This window comes from Chelonia mydas, chromosome 8 (genome assembly GCF_015237465.2).
Source record: "Chelonia mydas isolate rCheMyd1 chromosome 8, rCheMyd1.pri.v2, whole genome shotgun sequence".
Taxonomy (NCBI): Eukaryota; Metazoa; Chordata; order Testudines; family Cheloniidae; genus Chelonia; species Chelonia mydas.
In genome coordinates this window covers 77,505,165-77,528,785 of record NC_057854.1, presented here as the reverse complement: position 1 = coordinate 77,528,785, position 23,621 = coordinate 77,505,165, and the positions used below count along the sequence as shown (strand labels likewise).

Sequence of the window (23,621 nt, the reverse complement as noted above, 5' to 3'; positions counted from 1 at the left end):
GATAGACCTATCCTCCATGAACTTATCTAGTTCTTTTTTGAACCCTGTTACAGTTTTGGTCTTCATAAGATCCCTCGCAAAGAGTTCCACAGATTGACTGTGCATTGTGTAAAGAAGTACTTCCTTTTTTGTTTTAAACCTGCTGCCTATTAATTTAATTGAGTGATCCCTAGTTCTTGTGTTATGTGAAGGCGTAAATCATATTTCCTTATTCACTTTCTCCACACCAGTCAAGACTTTATAGACCTCTAACATATCCTCTCTTAGTGTTCCATCATCCAAGCTAAAAAGTCCCAGTCTTTTTAATCTTTCCTCCTACAGAAGCTGTTCCATACCCCTAATCATTTTTGTTGCCCTTCTCTGTACCTTTTTCAATTCCTTTATTCAGATTGGGCAACCAGATCTGCACTCAGTATTCAACATGTGGGCATACCATGGATTTATATAGAGGCATTATGATATTCTTTTTCATATTTCTCCCTTCCCTAATGGTTCCCAACATTATGTAAGCTTTTTTGACTGCTGCTGCACATTGAGTTTATGTTTTCAGAGAACTATCCACAATGACCCCAAGATCTCTATCTTGAGTGGTAACAGTTCATTTAGACCCCATCATTTTGTATGTATAGTTGGGATTATGTTTTTCAGTGTGCATTACTTAGCTTTTATCAACACTGATCCTTTATGAATATGTTGAACAGCACTGGTCCCAGTACCAGCCCCTGAGGGACACTACTATTTACCTCTTTTCATTCTGAAAATTGACCATTTATTCCTACTCTTTGTTTCCTATCTGTTAACCAGTTACTGATCGAGAAGGGGACCTTCCCTCTTAACCCATGACTGCTTACTTTGATTAAGAGCCTTTGGTGAAGGACCATGTCAAAGGCTGTCTGAAAGTCCTAGTACACTATATCCACTGGATCACTCTTGTCCACATGTTAGTTGACACTCAAAGAATTCTAAGATTGGTGAGGCATGATTTCCCTTTACAAAAGCCATGTTGACTCTTCCCCAGCAAATGATGTTCACCTATGTCACTGGTAATTCTGTTTTTTACCACAGTTTCAACCACTTTGCCTGGTACTGAAGTTGGGCTTACTGGCCTGAAATTGCCAGGATCACCTCTGGAGCTTTTTTAAAAAATTGGTGTCACATCAGCTTCTGTACCAGATAACTGGAGGATAGCTCATTTAAATGATAGGTTATATACCACAGTTAGTAGTTCTGCAATTTCATATTTGAGCTCCTTCAGAAATCTTGGCTGAATACCGTCTGGTCCTGGTGACTTATTACAGTTTAATTATCAATTTGTTCCAAAACCTCCTCTAATGACACCTCAATCTGGGACAGTTCCTCAGATTTGTCACCTAAAAAGAATAGCTCATGCAAAGAATTCATTTAGTTTCTCCACAATGGCCTTGTCTTCTTTGAGTGCTCATTTAGCACCTCGATCACTGATTGTTTAGCAGACCTCCTGCTTCTGATGTACTTAAACATTTTTTTGCTGTTAGTTTTTGAGTCTTTGGATAGTTGCTCTTCAAATTCTTTTTTGGCCTGCCTAATTATACTTTTGCATTTGACTTGCAAGAGTTTATACTCCTTTCTATTTTCCTCAGTAGGATTTAACATCCAATTTTTAAAGGATGCCTTTTTGCCTCTATTCGCTTCTTTTACTTCGTTGTTTAGCCATGATGGCACTTTTTTGGTCCTGTTACTATGTTTTTTAATATGGAATATACATTTAATTTGACACTCTATTAGGGTGTTTTTAAAAAGTTTACATGTAGCTTGCAGGCATTTCACTTTTGAGACTGTACCTTTTAATTTCTGTTTAACTAGCTTCCTCATTTTTGTGCAGTTCCCCTTTCTGAAGTTAACTACTACTTTGGTGGGCTTCTTTTGTGTTCCCCGCACCCCAGGGATGTTAAATTTAATTATATTATTGTTGCTATTACCTAGCAACTCAGCTATATTCACCTCTTGGACCAGATCCTGTGCTCCACTTAGGACTAAAATGAAGAATTGCCTTTCCTCTTGTGGGTTCCAGGACTAACTGCACCAAGATGCAGTCATTTATGGTGTCAAGAAACTTTATCTCTGCATCCCCTTCTGAGGTGACATGTATCCAGTCAATATGGGGATAGTTGAAATCCCCCATTATTATTGGGTTTACTATTTTTACAGCCTCTCAGGTTTCATTCCTCCCAAGAGTCCCAAATTGTCCTGCCTCTTAGCTGCCAAAAACACTTTCCTCTTTCTTGGCACAAAGCTCCCAAAACAGGCTTGGAAGTTAGCCAGTTACCAGGTGACCTTCACCTGTGAAATAGCTAGTTTCCCAAGGCTTAAACAAGTCACACCAACTCACACTGTTGAAGAATAAAAGCCTTCCATCACGTTAACAGTGGAAGGAGGCTGATAATGAACGCTAGCAGGCATACACCAGAAAGGTGTCATGTAATTTTCTGTGCTCAGTGCACACATTTGCGCACAAGCTCTTCGCCCTGTGACAGAAATCAGGACATTCAAGGGAATTCCAGTCTCAAAGACAGTGGATCTGATTTTCTTCTCATTTCCACCTGTGTCAATCAGGAGTAATCCCACTGAAGCTAACAGAGTTACATCAGGGTAAAATTAGGGCACACATTAGAGGGGAACTGGGCCCAGTAATTCCAAGCTGATCACCAGGAGTGAGATCATAGTGCTTATTGACAGTCTCTTCATTTTGAGTCATCTTTTTCTCCCTTCTGATATTTATGTTCCTCCTTGGTAGCAGTTACTACCATATTCATTCTGCAGTTTGGACAACATAGCTGTCACCACTGAGAATTTAAGACTACTTCACAAAAGATCACTAGCTATGGGCAACCAGAAAGACTGTACAAAGTGCACCTTCCTCCCACCCCATCGCAACAGGAAGAGGTAAGAATACTAAAAAATAAATAAATAAATAAATAAAAATTAAAAAAAAATCCCCAAACTTCTATTTTCTACAACCACAAAAACAGGAACGTTTTGATTATCAATTTTGGTAATAAAATGCATGCTGATCCATATAAAATTAGATGTTACATAGCTTCTGTGCATACTGAACCTCTTTAATATACTTACTTTTCTAGTTGGCATATTGGTCATAACCATCGACAAAACTTCAAGCATAAATTACAATCCTTTGCTAATACAGAACTGGAAGAATCTGCAAATCCGCAAGCGTTGCTTACGAAGGATACTCAGTACGTCACACTGTCACATTTAATAAGATGTCTGCACCTATTAGATTTTTAAAATGCTTTTAGCTTTAATTCATAGCATTTCACATGAGCAAATGACTGTACAGTCATTAATTGATCTTCACAATTCCCCCTCGGCTAACCTGATTTAGTTTTAATCATTTACAAGGTTAGTTTACTTTATGCACTTCACTCAGCTTGAACTGTGACATCATATAAGCTAACTTCACTATTTTATTAAAACCTTATTTTTAATTTGTTTTTGCAGATGTTACACAAATCTAACTTTTGGGGACTAACTTGAGTATCATTTTGATAATTTTTACAGATACAATTTCTTTTTTTTGTTTGTTTTTTTTACAAAAAGGTTCCTGATAGTACAAAAAAAAAAATCCAGTTGTGAAAAATAGTGCACAAGATCTGTCTTCCGGCAGAATACATGAAATTTCTTGTTTCCTCAGTTGCTGTGTCCCATCGAAGTAGTTTCCTTACAGGGAAAGGACTTTTTCTAGCATGCCTGCTGTGTTCTTCTGGCAAGCAGCTAGTAAGAAATGTGGCGTTTGATAAAACTGGACAAAGCCTTCCCTTGTACTGCAAATCACAGCACAGTCCCACTGGTGGGCTGGCCTGAAGCCTTCTATAGTAATCAGTACCACGCTTTAGCCTGCTAACATTAATCTTCCCTTCCTGTCAGAAGTCTCTGGCATTGGCTTAGAAAAGCAAGCCAACATATTAAACTTCTCTCAGTTTCATTAGAACTGAAGAGTCACTCTAACATTCTGACTTTCATGTGTCCAACTTCTGCTGTATTCAGCACTGAACAGTTAAAATGAAATATGTGGCTGAGTGAAACTTTAACAGTCAACTATTATGCAGGCCAGTATTTCAACGAGTATTAAGCCACATGTTTTTCCAGTAAAGCCAGAAAGTTGCTAAGGTATGCACGTGATTTTCAAAACAGTGTACTAAACAGCTTTTTACAATCTGCAAAATGTAACCTTACTATAGTCTAAATCTAAACAAATTTTTACCCTGCAATACAGTTCACTCAATATGGCTTTCATATAATATTGCTAAAGGAAATAAACTGCTTTTGGTTACCTATAGTATGACAAATCATAGAATGTTGTTGTGTGAACCCAATCCTAATTTCCGACTACCACCCAATCTGAATCTTATGATCATGTCTGTTACACTTGAAAAATATTCGGCAGGAAGGATGGCAGGAGGAAATGATATCTACAAGGCACCTGCTGTTTAAATGACTACCAAAGCATCACCATGAAAAAAACAAAATGCCTTGTAATTTACTGCCCGACACATCAGACTACAAAAGTTCAAACTTACGGAAAAAAAAACAATTAAGTTAAAATAATGAAATTGAAAGCCATTACTTACATTTTCCACAAAAATCAGCTTTATACACTCTTTTTTTGGCTTTATAAGCATGTGGGAGAGAGAAAAAGATGTTTTTTGCAGAACAACTCAATTCAGAGATTTATAGTTTTATATTAGATGGGTTGCAAGTTTTCCTGGAAGGACACTATATTGAACAAAAATGACTTGGCATTGTACTTGATTACCTCAGTGAGTCATTTATTGAGTCTCATTAACAAAGCAAATTTTTAGGTTTGTGCAATAATGCGATTGAACGAAGTTAAAGTCTTTTTCATAACTGAAAAGAGGCAAGTAGCCCATGGCAATTGCAGTACTTCATAAATTCAGATACTTTTAATCTCAGCTTTTTATTCAGAATCAGTGTCCATCCAGTCCTGCAGGTTAGTCCTAATGAAATTAACATCTACATAAGGGAATAAGTTAGCTCAGTTTAACCTGGAGAAGAGAGCTCTTCTCCAGGTTCTGGAAGCTCGAAAGCTTTTCTCTTTCACCAACAGAAGCTGGTCCAATAAAAGGATATTACCTCAGCCACCTTGTCTTTCTATATAAATCTCTGTCAAATTGATTGCCAACAAGTTATTTTATTTTAAAGGCATAATATTTGATTGCCCTGACTTACATGTAAGTTTTTCCTCCATTTTCAGAAGTTTTAAAGGTTTAACATTCGCTTTAAAATTTACCAGAAAAAATTGTAATTTTTTTTATAAGGAATGAGTTAAGGTGAGTGGATAACTGGCCAACAGTCTGTTACAATTTTAAAACAAACATCCAAGTATGTAACTCCAACGAAAACCTGAAACTACTACTGAACTAAAACTGCTGTTCCGTACAACCTTTTCCTATAGTTTTCCAGGAATACTTATCTTAGCAGGCATGATACATATAATTCTGGAAACATCTGTTTCAATTCATGTAAAGCTTTGTGGTACAAACACTGCAGTTAAAACCATACCATTCTTTAAAAAAAAAAAAAAAAAAGAAAAGAAAAGACATCTTTTCAGTGGCTTCTAACATATTTTTCCTTTACATCTAGATTTCTCTTGCTTTTTCTCAGCCCACTGATGAACTTTGGAATGTTTATAAGCAAACCAAAACAAAAACATCCACATACAACTCTGGTGCAAGATATCCAAGCCAGGGGGGGAAAAAAACCCACACAGTATTCTTTTAAGTCATAAATCACACAAAAAAGTTGGGACAGATCCTCTACACTTGCAAGTGGCATAGCTCCACTGAAGTTAATAGTACTGCACTGATTTACACAAGCTGAAGATTTGGCCCATTAAGTCTTTTTGTGCTCAGACAGCTCCAAACCTGTTTCGCTGTAAAAAAGTAGAATTATAAACAGTCTGTAATGAAGAATGTGTGCTTCCCCAAATTTAAACAACCTTGGTTAAGAAATAAGAAAGTTATCATTTCCGCCCACTTTGGCGAAACGAAAAGGAGACCAAAGGGAAAAACACCCAAATCCCATTATTTTTTTAAAAGGAAGTGATCCTTAAATATTTGCAAATAAATGGAAAATTATTCCTTCTTTACACTTAGGGACTAAATTCCCCCCCATGACAACTACCATTTTTCGATCAGATCTAGCTAAAAGTTCTGGGCTCACTTCCTGCTGAAGACCCAAAGTGTGGGAGTAGAGAGGTTGTTACAGGTTTAAAAATCTCCACCTGCTGCTTTTATTAAGAGTTAAAAACCTTTCCTGAAAGAGAGGAGACATGGTGGTCTGATAGCAACGAGGCTGTGATAAACCCCTCCACTCAGCAACCCTAGCTACCCGCTGCCCCAATAGACTAAGAGGGAATTATTTTAAGTAGCCCATAATTAAAGAGGTGATGACTAGAGCCTCCAGAGGCACATAATGCAAGTAAACCGGCTGAACTGCCTGCTCTTCCATTACAATAATGATTTTGCTGAGCACCATGCAGCTTAAGTAATATTTCAATAGAGGAAGAAACAGTTGTATAATCGCAATTTAACTCACTAGCCAAACTTGAACGTTCAAAATCTACAAAACTAGGATGAGTTTGCTGCCAATTCTTCATATGTTAATGCTTCTCCAGCTCTGATACACCAGTCTGGAACATCTGGATCAGTCACTTTCCTCATATAAGTTATAAGCATGCCCTTTTGACCCCACCCTGTCTCATGACAGACCCAGTTCTTGTTGTTCCTTTCACAGTGCAAGACGCAAAAGCAGTTCCTGCTCCTTTGTGACAGCCAGGTCATAAAAAGAGTTATTTTGCACAAATCACAATCCAAAAAGTCTATAGCTACTTCAATCTGAGCTGCTGGGTCTATTTGCCTCTTCTGCCTGTAAGGCTGAGCTGTCAAGTGATGCCCCACATACACATATGACTGGGCCCTCAACCTTCAGAAGCTCTGACAAACCTGCTTCAAGTACACAGAAGAGATAGGAAGCCCTCTTCCATCTGTAACTTATTGGAAGGAGGTGTAACACTTTCTTCACAAGTCACTTGCAGGTTTAAACTAGTGCATATGTGAATTCTCTGTAATTTGAAGTCTTTAAACCATCATTTAAGGACTTCAGTAACTCAGCAGGAGGTTAGGGGTCTATTACAGGAGTGGGTGGGTGAGGTTCTGTGGCCTGCAAGGTGCAGGAGATCAGACTAGATGATCATGATGGTCCCTTCTGATCTTGAAGTCCAGCTTCCTCTGTTCTGCCTAATTTGGCTTCTCTCCTTTTGTTCTAGCACCACCCAAGTAAAAGAGGACTGTATACAGTCCCATTTCCTCTGCAGAGTTCAACTACCTTAATTATCAGGGAGCTCTGGGGACAGAGTGAAGCTTATCACATCAAGATTGATGGTGTCCTAGCAATAAAGAGCACTAGGACCTTTCTACAGCATCCCAGGCTATCCTGATATTACAGTCACTACCCACAACCCTACCCACTAGGATTTTACATTGAGTCAGCTATCTTGGTATAAACACATACCCTTTAAAAAAAAAAAAAAAAAAAAGCAGTGAAGATGTTGCCAAAGTCATAATCAGTGACTGACCCAGAAGTTTCACCATACTGTTATAACAGAGATGGAGAATAGGAAAACGTATCTGTGCCTTACCTGAAAATTTAATTTCTTAAAGTAATGAGGCCCACATGACATTGGATCTCCACTGTATGCAGCCTTGGAGCCAGACCAAAATCTACCAAATCAGTGGCAGGCTAGGTGAGGCTCCTCCTCTGCCAGTTGAGAGACTTCCATAGCCCTAGGCAAACTAACAAAATGCATGGTAAGGAAAATTAAGCATTCAGACTAAACATGACAATTCTCCTGCAGAGCAAGATATTCATTGTATAAGAAGCTGAGTGCCAATTAATAATCCCATCTCTTTCCCCAATTAACAGCCAAAGGGGGGATGGATCTGTGGACCTCATTGCTCCAAAAAAGGAGATTTTCAGATACGGAATACTTTTCCTATTCTTATTCGTAATGAGGTCTACAGATCCATGACATTAGAATTTTCATAGCAGAGTCCACTATGTGCGTGTATGTGGGGACTTTATACAGTCATATACAGATGGAAAAGGGGGTAACCCTTTCTTAATAGTTACTTGGATACTACAGTGAGGAGCACCCATGTACTGAAGGCAGCATCAGATAATGATAGCATGTCCAGTGTGTAGAATTTGGAGAAGGTGTGAACAGATGACCAGGTGGCTGCTTTCCTCTTTTGCTTGTAGGAGATCTTTCTGCCCATGAAGCTGCCTCAGCTTTTCTGCTATTAGAAGTTGGAGTAACCTTTTTTTTTTTAAATATATATTATATTTAGGGCCCTACCAAATTCACAGTCCATTTTGGCTAATTTCACAGTCATAGGATTTTTAAAAATCATAAATTTCAGAAACTGTGGGGTTTCCAACCCCAAATGGGATTGGGGAGGAGGGGGAAGGTTGCAAGCCTACTGTGGGAGGAGGGGTCATGGTATTACCACCTTTACTTCTGTGCTGCTGCCTTCAGAGTTGGGCAGCTGCTGGCCAGGCACCGAGCTCTGAAGGCAGCGCCACCGCCAGCAGCCGTGCAGAAGAGGTAAGGGTGGCCATACCATACCATGCCACATTCACTTCTGCACTGCTTCTAGCAGCGGCGCTGCCTTCAGTGCTGGGCTCTGGCCAGCAGTTGCCACTTTCCGGCCGCCCAACTCTGTGAAAACTGGTCTCTCCTACAATAGCCAGATTTCACGGGGGAGATCAGATTTTTTACGGCCATGAATTTGGTTGGGCCCTAATTATAATTATATTATATACACACACTTTTATGCTTCTGACTTACAATATCTTAGCCACTTGGAAATGGAAGATTTTCAAGCCTTCATACCCTTTGACACTGGATAATAAAGCACATAAAGCATTTGTCCTTCTGACCTAAGATGTACAATGAACAGAGACTTTGAGAGCTCTGCAGACATCCAAAGTATGCCACAGTTTCTCTGTGGAAGGTGTTGGAGCTGGACAGAAGGATGGAAAGACAATTTCCTATGCTCTATGGAACCTGGGATTAATCTCCAACATTAAAACATGGTTGATTCTTCGTACCACTTTCTTTATAGAAAGTGCAGTGGTGACGTTCCAGGAAAAGAGGTCCCAACTCAGACAGTTTGCAAACTAACATGATGGCTATCAAAAAGGCCGTGTTAGAAAGCAATTAAGACACGTTCACAACTGATTCAAATGGATGACCTGTCATGGCACTGAGAACCAGATAAGAGCACACAAAAGAACTCCCTGTACTTCAGGAGGAAGAAAAGATACTGCTCCAAATAAACAAACAACAACAAAAAAAAAAAACTCACCACACCCACACCATACTGGACATCTGGACAAAAGGAAATCTACTACTTGTCTGCCACACTAAGGATGCTAGTCAAAGCAGCCACCTGACCTCTATGACCTAGCTTGAGTCCATCTTGAATAAATTCAAGAATCTGCTGATGTGTGGGTGAGACCCCTGTTCTGGTACCAATGGTAAACCAGGCCCTAGAATACGGTGAGTTAGTAGATTTATTACTGAATCTACAAATATGGCTATTAGCTCTCTGACTAACCTTGTTGGCTTAAGAGGGTCTGTTCAAGAACCAGGCAGCTAGGCTCAGACTGTCTGGATTCTGATGCATGACTGACCCTTTTAGTATCATATCCCTTCTGGATGGATAGCAGATGACAGAATACAAAGAGCTCCCAAGTAGGTCAGAGAACTGAGGCCTCCTTGACCAGAATGGGGATAGCAGAATTACCAGTGCTTCAGCTTCTTGACTGATCTTCTGTAGCATTCTGGCGAAGGAGAGGAAAGGCACGTAAGAGCCTGTTTTGCCAATCTTTGTGACAAGACATCTGTTGCCTTAGCTTTGTGATGCTGCCAGCAGGAAAAAACATAAACCTTGTGATTCAGGTGGGAGGCAAACAGAGCCCTTGCTGGGAGACCAAATTCTTTAACCAGTAGATGGAACACCTCTCGGTGTAGTTCCCACCTGGGACTGTCTAATTTTGGCCTGCTGAGCCAGTTGACCGTAACTTTCAATCTTCCCTTGGACATAAAGAGAGAGAACTGACTGCAGGCTCTCTTTAGCCCAAGTCATCAGGAGGCAAGCTTCTCTCTGAGGGACTGTACAACTCATTGTCCTTTTCTGCTGAAATAAGACATGGCTGAGGTTTTGCCTGTCATGATCAGCATAAGAGTAGACCCCGGATATGGGAGCAGAGCCTCAAGACCACATCAGATTGCCCTGAGCCCTTGCCAGTTTATACTGTGCTTGCTCTCTTGTTTGGGCTAGATCCTTGAACAGTCCTTGATCCTGTGTGATAATTTTATCCCTCCAGGCTTGCATCTATGGCAGTAACTGTCCTGACTACTTTGCCTATTGAAAAGCCTGCTTTGAATCTGCTCAGTCTTCATGGAGAAAGATACATTTACTGAGGGGTGGATAAGAAATAATGGAGGGAGGGATAAGAGAAATCTCTATAGTGGCCCATTGTGAGCACAGGCCCACTTGAGAGGGACCTGAGTCTCCACAGCACAGGCACAGATCTCCCAGCAGGCACTCAATCAGCAGTGAGGTGCAGGAGACCGTGTCTGGCTTTCCCTCTCTTCTTAGCCTTCTCTGCCATGCTGCACTCTGCTTGGGTGAAGAGAAGGGATGGACCATTGGGAGAAAGAGAATCCCCTCTGCCAACAAAGGCAGATGGTGACACCTGGAGATTTAAAGCCATTTTTTAAACTGCTCTGCAGCAGGGAGGCACTGAAGCAGCAGACAAAAATATGGCAGTTTCTCAAAGGTGGCAGGATAGGTGTGGTTCCAATGACAGACAGGTTTGGTCTGCCTCCAAAGCTGCATAGACAGAGGCCCAATGTCATGGATCTGTGGCCCTCATTACAAATAAGAAATATCATTTACAGGTAGCTATTCTAATTTCTTTTAGACGAAGACCCAACACCACAGCTCCAATTATACTAGTACATTAAAAACCACCACCACCAAAAATAGTACATAAATTTTCCAAAGTAACAAGTCACAGTTCTGTGATGCAAACCATTATAAAGAGGTGTCATTTTTCAACATTTTGCAGGTTATACCAGCACTGACTAAACTGTACAGTTAGGATTCATTTTTATACAGTTCTATATTTTGACATTTGAATTTTGTATATACTAATGTTTATAAAAAATGTACTTTTCAGTTTGCACACCATATCTACTTCTCCTTAACTGCAGGCCAAAAAAGCATACTTTTTATTTGCAGCCACTTAAACTTGTTTCTTACAGATTCAGATCAGCTCACACTACCACCAATTTTTTCTAATTTAGAATCTAGTTTACTTTTAAAAGGGATTACTTTATCATAAAGAATTAAAAGTACTTTTATAAGAATTTTATATTTGCAATTTTGCTTTGGGACAAATACTAAATATTTGGATTTACTTATATTATATCTATTTCTATTTCTCAGTAAAATATTAAGCATGGCCAGGACTATAAATCAAGGAAATTAACTTGAAAATCCTTATTCACATGAGTAGTACATAAGTGAGTAATCCTACTAATTCTGGAACTACTTGTATGAGCGAGAACTAAAAGCAAACAAGAATCTGCAGGATTAGTCCCCAAGACACTAGTACAGTATTTAAAGAAACAGCCCATTCAGTATACTGTTTGGAAGGACTGCTGAGAAGTAATTAAATCCCAACGTTTATGTTTTACTGAAGAACAGTTTTCAAAACCATAGTAGTGTTTTCAAGAAATTAAAAACAAAATAATTGGTATCTCTGCTTTAAAAAAAGACAAAAACAATATCTCATTAATAAAAAGAACACCCTAACCATAAAAAAAAAAAACACACTAAAAACCAATGATGTTATTAGGAACACAGATAAAAGCATTGTTTTTGTATTTAACCGACAGTAGTACCCTTTGCTCAGACTTCCTCCTTGCTAGTAAAAGCAGACTTGCTAAACAATCATGGGGCATTTGACAAGAGTTACTGCTTGATGTATTTGAGTCGATGAAGATATAGACATTTATCTACTGCATAGCAATTGCTTGTGTAATTCAGACTCTGTACTAATACAAATAAAGTTAAATCGGACGTGCTGCCCTTCATGTAGTGATTTTGTCTGGATGAGCCGTCATTTTAAATTTGACTGAAAGTAACTGTAGACACCTTAACTGGATTAAAAGCAGCACTAACTACTCCTCCACAATAAAGCCAATTACTTAACAGCAGGGACCCACTTCATCATCAATTAATCCAGTCAATGTGATCACTATTCAATGCACACACAAGAGAGCTGCTTTAAAATAGTTTAATTAACTCAATACAGAGTAAACTTCACAGGAGAAATCCATAATCAATTTTCCCAGACTTCATTACAGACATAGATTCAAAGCGCAAATTAATCTGACGGGATATAACTTTGATTCTCCAACATGAAAAAGTGTAGTCAGTTTTGCCTAATACATAAAGGGGTTTAGTCCTTCAAAAGGAGCAAGTGACCCATATTAATGTTCCTGAGCATCACATATGTATTGAGAGATTAATCTCTTAAATGGATCAAACACAGTTTGTAGGACTAGTACACACTGGTCTACTTATTCTGTCACATTTTGCAACCAAACGCAATAGTACCAGTTATTTAATACAGACTACAAAGCAAGATATTTTTAACTTGAATGGAAATTCTAGACCGTCACATATACTTTGCAGCTTACACACACACACACACTCCTACCTCTGCTACATTTCCAAACAAAAGCACAAAATGTGGGTTCCTAGATGTGACAGTACATTATGGCACAAATGGCTGGTTATAGAGGGTAAAATCTGTATGTGACCTAAGGAGCAACAGGATGAGTTTCAGAGCCAGAGCTCCAGCTCCAGGGAATGTCTACACTGCTATTTTTAGTGTTGTAGCACAAGCCCCAGCCTGTAGACCATGGCTCTGAAACTTGCTGACACAGCTTTTTTTTATGGGTGGGGGGGGTAGGGGGAAGGAGCGGAGGACGGGACAGTATAGACATACCCTAGGTGACGGTCTCCTAAATCCCATTTTCAACAGTGACTTAGGCACTTGGGCAAAATAACTTAGTACACAGACTTTTTATCTGCAAAGTTTTTACCAAAAAACAGTAATTAATATTCACAATATGGATATTAATATGCCCATTTTATACAGGGAAACTGAGGATGACAAATTAAGTGACTTGTCCAAGGGGACAAAGTTCAACAGACTTTGGGGGGAAGGATAGCACAGCGCTTTGAGCATTGCCTGCTAAACCCAGGGTTGTGAGTTCAATCCTTGAGGGGGCCACTTAGGGATCTGGGGCAAAAATTGGGGATTGGTCCTGCTTTGAGCAGGGGATTGGACTAGATGACCTGCTGAGGTCCCTTCCAACTCTGATATTCTATGATTCTATGAACCAGATCTGGAATTAGAACTCGGGAGTATCTTGTCTCCCATTCCTGTGCTCAGATAACATCTCTCTCTCACTCAGAAGGATACTACAAGTCAAGGTCAGCAAGTTGCTTGACCCTGTCAATGAGAAGTTATTCCTTTTTAGGGGCTGACACCAACCTCAATATATATTCAGTTGAAACAATAATTAAAACTGGAGTATAACACACTTAAGGTATGTCTACACTGCAAGAAAAGATCTGCAGTTAGCCTAGGTCAGCTGACTCGGGCTTGTGGGGCTCAGTGCGGGGCTAAAAAATTGCAGTGTAGATGTTCAGGCTCACGCTGGAGCCTGGACTCTGGGACTCTGCTTGCAGGGGTGGGAGAGCGTCCCTGGGCCCAGGCTCCAGCCCAAGCCTGGATATCTACACTGCAATTTTATAGCCCCACAGCCTGAGCCTGCTGTCCTAGGATAGCCGCAGGTCTTTTATACAGCGTAGACATAACCATTGATGAACATGATAAATAGGGACAAGCCAGCACAACTTCTGTAAAAGAAAAACGTTCTTCTCCCATCTATTAGACATTTTTGAGGGAGTCAACAAGATAGCAGATAAAGGAGACAGGGTTGATATAATTTATACGGACGTTCAGAAAGCCTTTGATAAAAATCCCAAACAAGAGACTTCTGAGGAAGTTAAGTAGTTACAGAGCTAGCATTAAAGTTCTACCTAGGGTTAGAATTAGCTAAGACATAGAAAACAAAATATGTTGTATTTGTGCACCATCAACAGAATTGTTAACCAAGCTCACTCTGTAAACTTTTTATTGTTGGCAAGGTGTGAGCCATAACGAACCAGTTTACATTTCAGATTCCAAGCTCCATTCAAGGGCAGATAACCAGGGTTTAAAAAGGACATATTTTTATATTTGAGATGTGCAAATTTGATCCAGAAGTCATAAATACATACAAAATATGGAACCCCACTCTTACAGTCACATTTCAGAGCAGAAATGTGTTTTAAAGGCTCAAAAAATAATACTGTAGATAATTACCATAATTTTCAAACTTGAGTATCTAAAGTTAGGCACCTAAACTCATATTTAGGAATATAGATAAATGGCTTGATTTTGCAAGGGGCTTAGCACTCGCATTTCCTATTCAAATGAATGTGATCTGTGGGTGTTCAACACCTGCGAAAGTTAGGCCACTTATTTAGGTGCCTAACTTTATGTACCCAACTTTGAAAATTATGGCCTACATATTTTATAATCAACTTTCCATCAATTTTATAGAAATGTTCACAATGAAGAGGGGGAAAAAAAGTTTAACTTTCCTATAAAAATAAAGACAGGAGTGTAACATCTCTATATTCCATATCCTTCTTACCTGCTGAACAATATTTAAATGCAGGGCTCTCCTCTATTGCTGTCGCACTCTGAATCTTGCACACAAAACTCTGCTTGTGCAGCTGCACATACTCCATGGAATGTATGGAATCTGCTTGATTAATTTCACTGGCCTGACCCATTTGATTGTCTCCTGCAGATTCTGAGAAGTATGGAAGGCCTTTATTGTGCCCCATTACTTTAATCAAGTCACTCCCAGGCAACATCTTGAAACTGGTGGTATGGGAGTCCAAATTAACAGAGTTTTTCCCAGTAAAACAATGGACTCTGGGGAAGTCAGGCTCATCATCTTCAGGGATAGGATTGTACCATATTTCTCCTTCATCATCTGCATCATTATCCTCACTGAAGTCTAAAGTACAGTTTCTCAAAACTGAAGGGCTTGTAGAATGGTGAACAGCAGTTACAGAACTATAGGTTCTTGCAGGACATTCCTGTCCTATAGGTGATTTGGGAGGAACCTGTGGCAGTTTAGGTCCAGGTAAAGGACTGGAAGATTTGGGTACATGGATAGTGTTTCCTTGCATTTTCTTACAGATATTTTCTTCTTCCAGATTAGGGGCCTTTAAAGTACTCTGATGTAGCCAGTTACGTTTCTTAGAAACTGTGATGCTGTCAAGCTGTGGCCTATGCTCATGGACTTCACTGGCCACAAGAATTTTAAGTTCTCTCCCGCTTGTGGAGGATATGTAAATATTTTCAATTAAATCTGTTATTAAAAGAGGAAAAAGAGATGCTTAGAACATTCTTCCAGTTTTGATCAAACACAAACACATACACTGTCATGTCCCATCCACACTAAATCCAGTCCCACAGGACAAAAGAAATGCTGTGCTATCATGAACTTAATTTCAATCCATCAAAAGACAACAATTGTGCACGTAGTAAAGAAACAAAAATATCTTTTGACATAGCTATGGAAGTGATAGTACAAGCATGTCTGTACTTGTTCCACATTCCAAGAATATGCACATAACAAAACAGAATGTGGGGAAGCAGTCAATCTGACACTCCTATCGATAATGAGGATATAACAGACATGCAATATTAACTTTAATATATCTCATGACATACATGATATTCTTGACTATGGTCTAGATCCTGCAAGGTGCCACGTGTCTTCTGAGAGCTGATAAAGGGTCTCAGCTCTCAATGAAAGACCACCACATCACAGGATCAGGCCCTAAGTGAGATGCAATTTCAAGCTGCCAAAAAACTGTGCAGAGTCCAAGTCTATAGAAAGTACTTGAGAGAACATGGTTCTGTCTCCAAAACAGAGTTTAATATTAACAGGACTTGTATAGAAACGTTCGAGGTACTATTTCCATTTAACATTTATATCTTCTTTAAAATCTCACCCACATTGTTGGCATTTGTAAAATATTGAAGGATTAACACTGAAATTGAAATGTAAACTGATCAAGTAAAGTTGCTCTGTGTCTTTCAGGGTCTTAACACACTACTTCAGAAATGCAAGTGCTTTGGTAGTACCCCAGATCAACTTTATAGGCACCCTCCAGTCTTAAAGGTCCTGCCCTAAATCAAGTACATCAAATACAATTCTGCTCCACTTATTAGAAACTCCATTAAGTACCCAATTTTATCAGTACTTCAATGGTCGCTGTAAATTTCTTCATATTATGTTTTGTAAAGAACAAAAGAGACAGTCACTTAAGACTGTTTCACTTTGTTAAAACTTATCTAGGAACAAGTTACTTATAAAAGTTTATTGAGCCAAAAAGCAATGTCCTAAAAATGTCAGGTTTCACAGTAGCAGCCATGTTAGTCTGTATTCGCATCCGATGAAGTGAGCTGTAGCTCACGAAAGCTTATGCTCAAATAAATTGGTTAGTCTCTAAGGTGCCACAAGTACTCCTTTTCTTTTTGTCCTAAAAATGTTATCATAGCACAGTATTCCTATTATCAAAGTACAATAAAAATGAAAAAAAATACTAATTATGTATTGACACTTAAGTTTTGCTTGTGCCTTTATTTACATACAATCTGAAGGTTTTGAGTTTTTCCACTGAATTAAATACAGATTGCAGTTCTTCACCAGACATATAAATTACATAGTACTACAAAGTTGATTGTTCATTACATTTATTTTAACTTAGATGTCAGCACTTTACATTAATGTAAAGTTCACATTAAACGCAAAATTCAGGCTCCAGCATTTTAATAAGTAAATGTGAAGTACCCTCTACCTAAGATCAAGATGAACACACAGATTTGCAAAACAAGTCTATTTTATTTCTACTGTAGCTATGCATCAAGTCTGTACAGTATAATTAACAGATTCCTTCTAATTAAAGTCATTTTATTTCCCCATGAATACCTGTAAAAGAATGCATGCAGGCAGCATTTAATGCTCTTTGAACAACCAATACTTAAAATACTTTTGCTAACTACTTTAATGATTATGTTTGCTGAAGAAGTCTTGTTTTGCAATAAATCTAGAGAATTTATAACCACTGAACATCTAACTAGGCATACTCCTAAAACAAAACTTCAACAAAATAGTGTTTAAGTAGCAAAAACAACCCTGAAGTACATTTTGCAGCACTCTTGTTCAGTGTGCATTACATGTGTAGGTTAAAAACTGTGAAAAACACAGTGTAGAAATTACCAATACATAAATGGTGTACAGCTTATGAAAAAACAAACACACTGTTTAAGGACAAGCCAAGGATCACATCGATTTTGATATTTGAACTCAATATTAGCATTAACTGTGAACAACAATTCAGCAGTCCTTAAATTGAGTATATTGGGTGTCTGTACAAGGGTTTGTTTTGTGCAGATGCTGCTGTATTGGTGTAAAACCCTAGTGTACACAGGCTGCATCAGTGCAGTTACAGTAGCATAGCTATACCCATACTAAAAAGACCTAGGGCAGACAAGCCCTCTGTTTAAAACTATTGTAACGTTTATTGACTTTGCCTGTTTATTAAGGAAATCTTAATAATGGTTCTGATGTGAAGACCTATATTTCTGTCTACAATAAAAAGGCAGTTATTTCAACTTGCTTTTTAATAAATTTCCTTCTCCATTATTTTTCTTTCTGTTATTGTTGCTCCAAATAATTACATCTTCTATTTTGAACATTTATATTTTGTATCATTTGTAATTAGACATTACACAAAGTCAGAAATATTTATTTAAACCAGTACAGTATATGCTAGGAATGCTTGCTTTCTACATCTGATTGCTGGCTTTCTACATCTGATTGCTGCATTAAAATCCTCAATTTTCCAGTAACAGCCCAAGGAATTGTTCCTATCTAACAATTTAAATAGATGGAACATTCAAGTATTCTATTTCTAACAACAAAAATATCTGTGTTACTGCCAGCATTGCACAGAAATGTGTGCCCTTTAGCAGTAGTTAGGAAAGCTTACAATCCTCAGAAGGGCAGACTCTTAAAAATTATACACACACCCAAATATACAAACCAATCATATGTCTGAAATCTGGGCCTAAGCTACCTTTTACTCCTAGAACAGCAAAAGCTCAAAGTACATATATATGATAACATATACCAGTACAGTGTTCAATATTCCAATTACAACTTTACTTGAAAGGCTTACTAAGGAATACAATGATAAAATGTGTTGAGAATTCTTGAATAACTTTCCATGACATGATTTGCTGCTGTATCACAATTTGAATTTCAGAAATACTATTCTCACTCTTATACTTTATGCAGACAATAATAAGCAAGCTTACTACTGCCAAAATTCATTGTCAGTATTACAAATTTTCAAAAAAAAAAAAAAAATCTTATCTTAAATCCAGAACCAGACAAATGGTATACTTCAATTTAAATGTCAAGTCCGTCACTTACAATCAAATGACAGACAGCTGTATTTGTAAGCTCTGAACTTCTCCTTTATATGGTCTTAGGCCCTGATCCTACAATCCTTTACACACATGCTTAACTTCAGTACAACAAGAAGTGCCACTTAGGCCAATGGCAGTAGTAAAGTTAAGCACATGCGTTAAGGATTGCAGGATCAGAGCCTTGATTTCGAAAGGCATTTTTACTTTGAAATCTCACATATACCACATGAAAGGACAAGGAGAAGCACAGAGAAATCTAACACAAATCTTTCAATATACCTCATACATATCTACACTCATGAATGTTCTGATTTATCTGAACTGCTCAATGTACTTTTCAAAACAATTAAAGCAATTCATTTTATAAATATCTATAATGTCTAAATATTTTTAAAATCTTAAAAAAAATCAAATTTCTGAATGTCAGCTCTGAAGTTTGCTACCTCATCCACTTTTGCAGTTGAGACTCAATATGTTTATATTATTGTAGCTGACAAAAAAATGAAGAAAACAGCCAGAGACAGAAGTCAATATATTATTAGCCATTACTGAAAAAGCTTCAGACAGATCCTAGTGAAAATGTGTATTTTGTAAAGTCCCAATATGCAAGTACTGCCTTGTCTGGACAATAAGTACGCACTATTTGACAGAAATACAGCTCTAAGAGTACAATTAGTTCAGTAAGCTGACTGACACATTTTGAAGATTTTTCTATCCTATTAACTTTAGTAGTGATCAGGCCTTAAATAAGTAGAAGGATTTTAGAAATATGTAGGTCATGCTGTCCCTTACCCTTTGTTCTAAGGCAGTCTTATTTATAATAATATTCTCTAGATAAAATTATTTGTATTATCACAGCACCTAGGAGTCCCAGTGTGCCAGGCGCTGTACAAAACAGCACAAAAAAGATGATCCCTTCCCCAAAGAGCCTCAGTCCAATGTTTGTTTATCATGGTTTTCTTTAAAGCTAACTATTCAACTTACCTTGCAATATACTGACTGAGTACTAACTAAATACTTCTTTATAAAAGAGTAGGACCCAATTTTACAAACATGCACATGGAGATCAGGTCTCAGTCTTTCAACTCGATTGAGATAAAGGTTAATATTTTGTCTATTAACTGTGTGTAGAAAATTTCTCAACAAAAGGTCACACTCTACCTTTCTAAGCCATATTTTTTGGATGTCAGGATGGGTTGACAACCAAGCTTTTAATTAAGTGGGAAGACAGTTTTTGCAGTTCCCCATCTAGATCAAAATAGCTCATTCATATCTTCCCAGAATTAATTTAGACTCCAATATTTTTTTTGTTCAAACCAAACTAACAATTAACTTGCAAACATTCAAGTAAATTAGAAAAATAAATTAAAAGAATTATGGAGCAAGCAGCAGTACAAAGAAAAAGCCTGGGGAGTTATAAAACATTTAAATATTGAACAAAGTAGGGGCCCCAATTCTGCAACTTTTTAGTCACATGAGCAGTATTTACTTCTAGGGTTACTCATTCCTGGAAGTGGTTGCAGGGGTCAAGCCCTAAATCTGGATATGCCAAAGCACACTGCGTTTATTTGCGTTAAGTTATAAAGCAAACAAGATTGGGTAAAAAGGGAGATTGTTAAGAACCTGAACAAAATTAATTTTGTTTAACTGAAAGGCTGGTCGTTAAATTTAAAGCCCTTTTCAGTTTTAAGAGATGAGTTTTATTGCCCAGAATAATGAATAGATTGTTTGTGTACACCAACACCTTCTAATTAAAATAAATAATTTCCAAACGTGAATGAGTTGCTTAAAATGTGCAATACTGTATAAGAGAGACAATACCAATCATTTGGGATTATATTTGTTCAGTTAACTTCCTACTTGAGTTTACTGCAAGTAAACATATGGGCTTTTTAAATTAAAAAAGGACTGCTTTATGATTTCAACATATTATAGTGGCTATCTATATGTAAATCATTTTACTCTGGTGTACACAGTAACACAAGTGTAAATTACAAAATTCTAACAAACATATACATCATTTTGGTACTATTTTTAATGATGCACAATCAGAGCTACTAAAAATGTCAGTTCTCATATTTTTGTGGAAGTACCATTTTGTGGATTCATCTCAAATTCCACCCCCCCACTTTCTATGAAAGTTAAAACCAATTTTCACAGTGAAAAAGCCATTTCACTGGAGAAATGGAAAACGTTTGCCTTAAAACACATCATAACTTGGCCTATGGCAACGTTTTGCCACATTCACAACTCCAGTACTGTTAGTGACAGAACTAGCAAGTGCAATCTGCCTCAATCAAATCAAGAAAACACGCAAAGTTCTATATGTGAGTATTCAGAGGGAAATCTAGGACTTCACACAGCTCCAGTATTAACCTCTAATTTGCAGATGATACTCGACTTTTTAGGTACACTGCTTTTATAGGTGCATGAACCTGTAATAAATATCTGTAATCGCTGATGCCAACCCCTAGAACCAAGAACGCTAGGTGTATTATACTAAAACTATATACACATTCCCCTGCTATACAGCAACCTGAGACATTACACTAGCATTTCATCATCATCCTGTAAGGAATGGTTGAACGTTACCTCCAAACTGCAGGCTACCCTACACCATTCAGTCACCACCCCTTAGTAAGACAGACCAGAGGTGGGGTTAATTTGGCTCCAGACCTTCCAGAGCACAAGCTGCTTGGCGGAGTGTGACAGGCTGAAGCCAGGCCCAAGCGGTGTGGGGGCCTGGTCGCCATCCCCGCAAACATACCTGTCAGCAGAACTCTTTGGTCCGGGGGAGCTGCCTGGGCCCTGCTTTCCTGCCCTCTCCAAGCCGGCGGAGTTGCGGGCTCCTCTTCTCCAAGGTCTGGCTGAGCAGGCAGCGCCGCACCTGTCCCAATGGCTCTGGGGTCAGCGGAGGAAGCCCCAGCCCCGACGCGCCCCTTCATTCCCAGGGACAGCAGGCGCCCTTTACACATCCACTTCTGCAGCCTCCCGACGCTGACCGCGGGCGGCCTGAAGGGGCTCTGGGGGGCATGCGGGCGGCTGCCGGGGCACGCTGCCGGGAGCCCGCCCCCGGCCGCTGCCTCTGGCGGCGCGGAGCCCTGGGCGCTGAGCAGCAGCCGCTCGGCCTGGCGCGCCCCCGCGCCCCGATCCGGGCTCTCCCCGCAGCTGACGGAGCGCTCTGCGGCTGCAGGAGCGTCGCTTCCCCCGCGGCCGCCGTCCGGCCGCGCAGGGTCCCAGGCCGGGCCAGGCGGCTCGCCCTGCAGCAGGTGCCCCGGGGCGGGCTCCACGGGGTGGTAGCGGATCACGCTGTCGCTCAGACACCGCTGCAGAGGCGGCGGCTTCGCGGGGCGGCCGGGGGACAGAAGGGGGAGGCTCCCCAGGCTCTGACCCCCGCGCCTGTGAGGCGCCAGCTGGCCGGGACGCCCTGCGGAGCCCTGGGCCGGCGGTGGCGGCCAGGCGGTGGCGGGCACCTGCTGCTGCGGGCTGCCCTCCCCGGAGGAGGAGGACCAGGCATCGCTGCTCTCCGCTGCCCCGCAAGAGGCGACGGGCTGGGGGAACCCTCCAGCGCAGGCGGGGCTGGCCGGGGGCAGGTCGTGCATGGCATGGATCAGCAGGTAATAGGCCTCCTGCAGCTGGCTCCGCAGCCTGCCCGTGCTCTCCCGGGTCCCGGCCAAGCGGCCCTCCCCTCGGCCCCGGGCGCAGGCGGCAGGTAGCCCCTGCGCCTCCTCTCGCGGCTCGGCCGGGCGGCAGCCCCAGGGCAGAGTCTCATTATCGTAGTAATCGCCCTCCTCGCCGTCAGGAGCACGCCGCGCGGGGGCGGACCCGGGCTGCGGGGCTGGGTCCCCCGGGGAACAGCCAGGGGTGGCCGGGGCTCCTGGTGTCCCTTCCCCCAGAGCTGCGGGGCCATGCGGTGCCTTCCCCCGCCGGGGCCAGCCGGGCTGCCGCTGTCCAGACTCCTCCTGGCTCCCAGCCCCCGGGGGCGCCGAGACCTCCCGGCTGCTAGGCTGAGCCCACGGCGCCCCCCTGGCCTGTGGCTGCTGCTGGGCTTTACCTTGAGGGGCGCCGGTCCCCCCGCGGAGGTGCGCGCCTGCCGCCGCCCCGCGCTGGGACCTCCTGCCCCGCAGCTTGGAGAGGGTCCTGCGCAGAGGATCAGCCATGCCTGCCCCCACCCCGCACCCGCCTGCCTCAGTAGCTGCTGCCCGCCAGCAGGAGGGTGCTGGGTGCCCCCCTGCGCGGCGGCTGCTGGTGGTGGCGGCGGCGCCCCATGGTCGGGCGGGCTCGGTGTGCGTCGCACTCCCTCCCCGCAGCCCGACTCCTGCCGCCGCTCACATACTTGGCATAACTGAGCGGGGTGAGAGGGCGGCCTGCAATGCGCATGCCTTGCTGCCCGCCGCGGAGCGTGCGCGCCCGGCTCTCCCCGCCCGGGCTCCGAGTTAGGGGGGCCGGAGGCGAGGCCAAGGCTTCCCCCCCCCCCGGCTCTGGGCGCTACCTGCTGTCCCCACACACGCGCACGGCTGAGGGGGAACCGAGGGGCGAGAAGACACCAGTCCCTCCTTGCAGCTCTTGTTAGGGTCACAGCCCCTTCTGCTCCCCCTAGCCCGCTACATCCATGTGTGCTAATACCTTTAGGGCAGGGGCTTGACTAGAGCATAGAGGGGCTGAATCTCCTTTCCCAGGCCCATACCTGGGAGGGGGAGTGAACGTGCCCTCCCCTAGCTGCACCTAGGCCGTGGCTGGAGTGAAGCACCCAAGGACGCCCCCGCTCCCAGTGTTGCACGGGGGAAGGAATACCGGTGCTATTCGTGGTAAAACAGCGACTAAAGCAC

General features: G+C 41.2%; 1 protein-coding gene across 3 annotated transcripts in view; it reads right to left on the bottom strand.

Moving 5' to 3' along the window:
- Nucleotides 1-23,151, bottom strand: part of SYDE2 (synapse defective Rho GTPase homolog 2) — a 50,531-nt gene extending 27,380 nt beyond the window's left edge. Inside the window, exons 1-2 of one of the 3 annotated variants that reach the window (XM_037906368.2) lie at nt 21,560-23,151; nt 14,930-15,658 (exon numbers count right to left, since the gene is read on the bottom strand). In XM_037906368.2, the coding sequence (XP_037762296.1) occupies nt 14,930-15,658; nt 21,560-22,952 (2,122 nt within the window). In that variant the 5' untranslated portion in view covers nt 22,953-23,151. The remainder of the gene's footprint in view (nt 1-14,929; nt 15,659-21,559) is intronic. The other 2 variants (XM_037906369.2, XM_043521352.1) reach the window with 2 other exon arrangements.
- Between the last annotated feature and the right edge of the window lie 470 nt (nt 23,152-23,621).